A 4,297-nucleotide genomic window follows, 5' to 3' on the forward strand; every position below is an offset into this window, starting at 1 on the left:
AGCTTTCTCCGATATAGGACAATGTACTTCTGCAAAGAACGTCGTAAACATTTAACCTAATCTTCACGCACGGCATCGATTCCAAATGAAGAGAAATAGTTGTCGAATGAACGTATCTGTTTGTCCCTAATTGATAAAATACAACACTGTGCCATTTCCGTTTCTACGCAGCGTGGAGTGTGACAAAGTAACGCGGGCCAGTCTGTTACGTAAACATACTGTTTATTACCATAATCATTACATGCGAAAAGATGGTGGTAAAACTTACATATCAAAACGATTAACCAATGGAGATACACATTACGAAATGTAACTATACAAATATATTTATATATCACAGTCGTAGACAAAGAAATTAATTCTGTTAGTCGGTGTCGAAGGTTATTCACGGGCAATCAAGGTGTCCAACGATCGCCGGACGATCTCCGGGCGATTTTAAGCAAACAAACACAGTTTAACAGTTGCTTCTCACCGATCTTGCTGCGTAAATGCATTTAACACACACTGTCGTTCGAGAGGGAACGAATTAATTATTCCTTTGATATTTCGTACACGGTTACGCGTTGACAACGATGACAACACGGCGACGCTACTACGTGTCCTTACGAGCGGGAAAGTTACTTAACAGTTATTTAAAATCACGCCATCTTCGCAAATTTCTGATCTTTCTTTCCTCTTTCATGACTGTTCGACGTTCTACCAAAAAAATAGACGTAGAAGCAAACTCTGTCCAGCAGTAAGAGAGCTGAAGTTACACGCGCGTATTTTTTCCCCCGTATCGAGAACCACCGGGCGCCAGTTAGACTAACGATCAACGTCGAATAACAAAGCAACATTTTAACGCTATTATCGTCATGCCTACGTTTAACTCGCACCTCTAAAATACACAGGACAGAATGATGGAACAGCAGTCTTGCTCGCAGTCCGTTACTCGGACAGAATTCCTCGATTCGAAAAAGCTCCGGCAAAGTAAGAAGATTGTTGGCATAGATTTTATATCGATATGGCCCACAGTCTGAAAAATACTCTCCATCTTCTTCTTCACTCTGCACGCCTGCACTTCGTGTCGCGCATTCCACATTATAACGTAACGTTGTATATAGCGTTATACGAATTCGTTCGAAATTCAGGAATGCTTCCAACATTGAATAGGATAATTCCGCGTAAAACGGCGGAATTTCTCAACTTCGTTACATCCAACGGCTTTCATTCGTCGATTCGTGCCAACTACAATGAATCTTAAACGTCAAGTGCAACGACAGCGATCGACAAAATCGATCGACGAGCTCTCTAAATGCCAATCGAACAATTACAGCGGAAGTAACAGGTTATACATTTTGATTTTTCCTCTTTCTCCCGATTTTTCGAGAATTCCTCCGAGCGATCGAGAATTCGTAACGATCCTTTCTCCTCTCCCTCTTCTTTGATCGCGAAGAGGACAAGAAAAAGGACAATTCGCGTTCCATTCGTTTTTTTCTTCTTTTTTTTTCAAGATTACTACACACACACACATCGAAACGAAATGACAGTAGGAAGACGACAAGATTTGGCAGATTTTCCTTCGAAAGCTCGGAGATGATGGCCGACGTGACAATAAAGCGCGCGTAGAATCTTATCGGGCGCACACATAGATTCGTAGAACGTAGGCGGGACAGATGAACGAGCAGCCAAGCCTAAACGACCGTTCGTGGCTTCTCGTTGTCTCAGAAATTTGCTTCCAGGGAGTTCTCTAGCTCGTTGAGGGGCGGCACCATGGTCTGAAGGGAGAAGTATCGTGACCGGTCGGCGGCGTCGACGCTGGTCACGTGTTGAAACTGACACGGCTGGCTGATGTTGCTCTTGGTCGGCAATACTACTTTCTTCTGCACGGGCTTCTTCTTCTTCTTCCCCGGTATCGAGAGGCTGATGTTCTCCGGGCAGGAGACGAGTCTCTCGATGTGCTGCCAAAGGTCGTTCGCCGCTTTCGGATTGTCGAAGCTGAGGCCGGCGAGGCGCGTGTGATCGGACGAGAGACACATCGTGTGGAACGCCGGGCCCGATACCTGTGAAACAAAATGTGTTCCGAAATGTTTAGAATTGTCTACGAGTTAACCATCGCGGCGGGCTGATTAATAATTATTTATGCGATGCATCCTGTTTCTTTCATCTCGACTCGATTATACAATCTACGTTTCGCGTCAGTTTTATCTGAAAACAAGCCAATGACCTGTCGCGGAATTGTTTCGTCATCGAGCAAAATAATTTCCTCTCTTTTTGATCTCTTCCGTACACTTTAGTTTTTTCGTGAATTTGGCTCTATCACGAGTATAAAATTTGCCTTTTTGTTCTCAAAATGGAATTTGTTTGATTTGTGTACATGTTCAAATCGCCCCAATATTATTTCCTATATTATTATTCTAATAATATACTATCTCTAATATTATTTCCAACAGTAAAAACTAATGAAGCTAGTGAAAATCTAGCTTTTAAATATAAATAAAAACTAGTTAAAAGGTAATGAAGTTATTATTATTCTAATAAAAGTTAAATATTATTCTAATAATATACTAATAAAGTTAAATATTAATTCTAATAATATACTAATAAAGTATATTATTATGTACTAATAAAGTATATTACTATTAAGTTTAATACTATACTAATAAAGTATGTTAGTAAAGTATATTATTCTAATAATATACTAATAAAGTATATACTATCCCTAATATTATTTCTATTCTAATAAAGTTAAATATTATTCTAATAATATACTATCTCTAATATTATTTCCAATAGTAAAAACTAATGAAGCTAGTGAAAAGCTAGCTTTTAAATATAAATAAAAACTAGTTAAAAGCTAATAAAGTTATTATTATTTAACTAGTTAAAAGTTAATTAAGTTATTATTAATAAAAGTTAAATATTATTTGTAATGATATACTAATAAAGTTAAATATTAATTCCAATAATAATATACTAACAAAGTATATTATTATGTATTAATACTAATAAAGTATATTACTATTAAGTTTAATACTATACTAATAAAGTACATTATTCAAGTATATTATTCTAATAATATACTAATAAAGTATATTATTATGTACTAATACTAATAAAGTATATTACTATTAAGTTTATTACTATAATAATAATAAAGTATATTAGTAAAGTATATTATTCTAATAATAAAGTTAAATATTAATTCTGATAATATACTAATAAAGTATATTATTATTCTAATAATATACTATCCCTAATATTATTTCTATTCTAATAAAGTTAAATATTATTCTAATAATATACTAATAAAGTCAAATATTATTCTAATACTATACTAATAAAGTTAAATATTATTCTAACAATATACTATCCCTAATATTACTTCTATTCTAATAAAAGTTAAATATTATTCTAATAATATACTATCCCTAATATTATTTCCAATAATAAAAACTAATAGAGCTAGCGAAAAGCTAGCTTTTAAATATAAATAAAACCTAGTTAAAAGCTAATAAATTTACTTGCTCTAATATTATTTCTGTCTCTGTTCGTCCGTTTCTGTCTCTTATCAGTGGAAATGATTCATTATCTCAAACGAGTTATTCATTCTCTATATCAAGTGAAATTTGCCCAACTCTGTATCAAGGCTGGACAAAAGTGTTTCTCTCTTCCGTCGCAATATACTTTTCCTTTTGTTATTTGAAGGCAATTTTTTTCACCAAGTGAAATATTCGAAATTTATTCTCGTTCTCGTTGACAAACTCGTCTCAACTTTGAAACAGCCGCTTCTTCTTTCCGTTATTTCTTTTGATTTCAAGCAGAAAATGCTGCGATGCCGATCGAACGCTGTTTCCCTTACCTTGTACGACGACAAATTGTCGATGGTCTCTCTCCAAAGAGTAAAGCATGTGCCACGCTCAGCCAACAGTATCTGGATCCGCCTCTTGGATCTCGACCGTGTTTCCCCAAGGTCCAACACCACCACCGGGATGCCGGTGAATCGAAGCTCCCATCTCTCGGTTTGCGACGCGCTTCCCAGATACAGGTTGGCCAGCGACTCGCAAACGAACACCTGTTGTCCGAACGGAATGAAACGAAATGAAAGATTGAGCGGACACGCTTGTTAGCAGCGCGTTTAGATCAAACGAACGAATGCACGGTTTGCCTTCCCCTTCTCCGACAAATTCGTGCTCATTTGTTACTTATCACACCAATACTCGTTTGACACGCTCGCTGCTACGGTCACTGGTGTTCTATGAACGTTAGATTGGCTAAAAAGTAACTGCGTTTTTTTCTTTTTTTTTTTTTTTGTGTG

The 4,297-nt window shown here is 36.2% G+C and overlaps 1 protein-coding gene across 1 annotated transcript; it reads right to left on the reverse strand.

Annotated features, from left to right (window-relative positions):
• Positions 1 to 201: 201 nt before the first annotated feature.
• Positions 202 to 4,101, reverse strand: LOC122538682 (the record flags this gene model as incomplete). The annotated part of the gene is made up of 2 exons (XM_043672955.1): positions 202 to 2,042; positions 3,842 to 4,101. Coding segments are annotated over 2 exons (599 nt in total), but the record flags the coding sequence as incomplete, so codon positions are not given.
• Between the last annotated feature and the right edge of the window lie 196 nt (positions 4,102 to 4,297).

Source organism: Frieseomelitta varia, unplaced genomic scaffold, assembly GCF_011392965.1.
Source record: "Frieseomelitta varia isolate USP_RPSP 00005682 unplaced genomic scaffold, Fvar_1.2 scaffold_1715, whole genome shotgun sequence".
Lineage (NCBI taxonomy): Eukaryota > Metazoa > Arthropoda > Insecta > Hymenoptera > Apidae > Frieseomelitta > Frieseomelitta varia.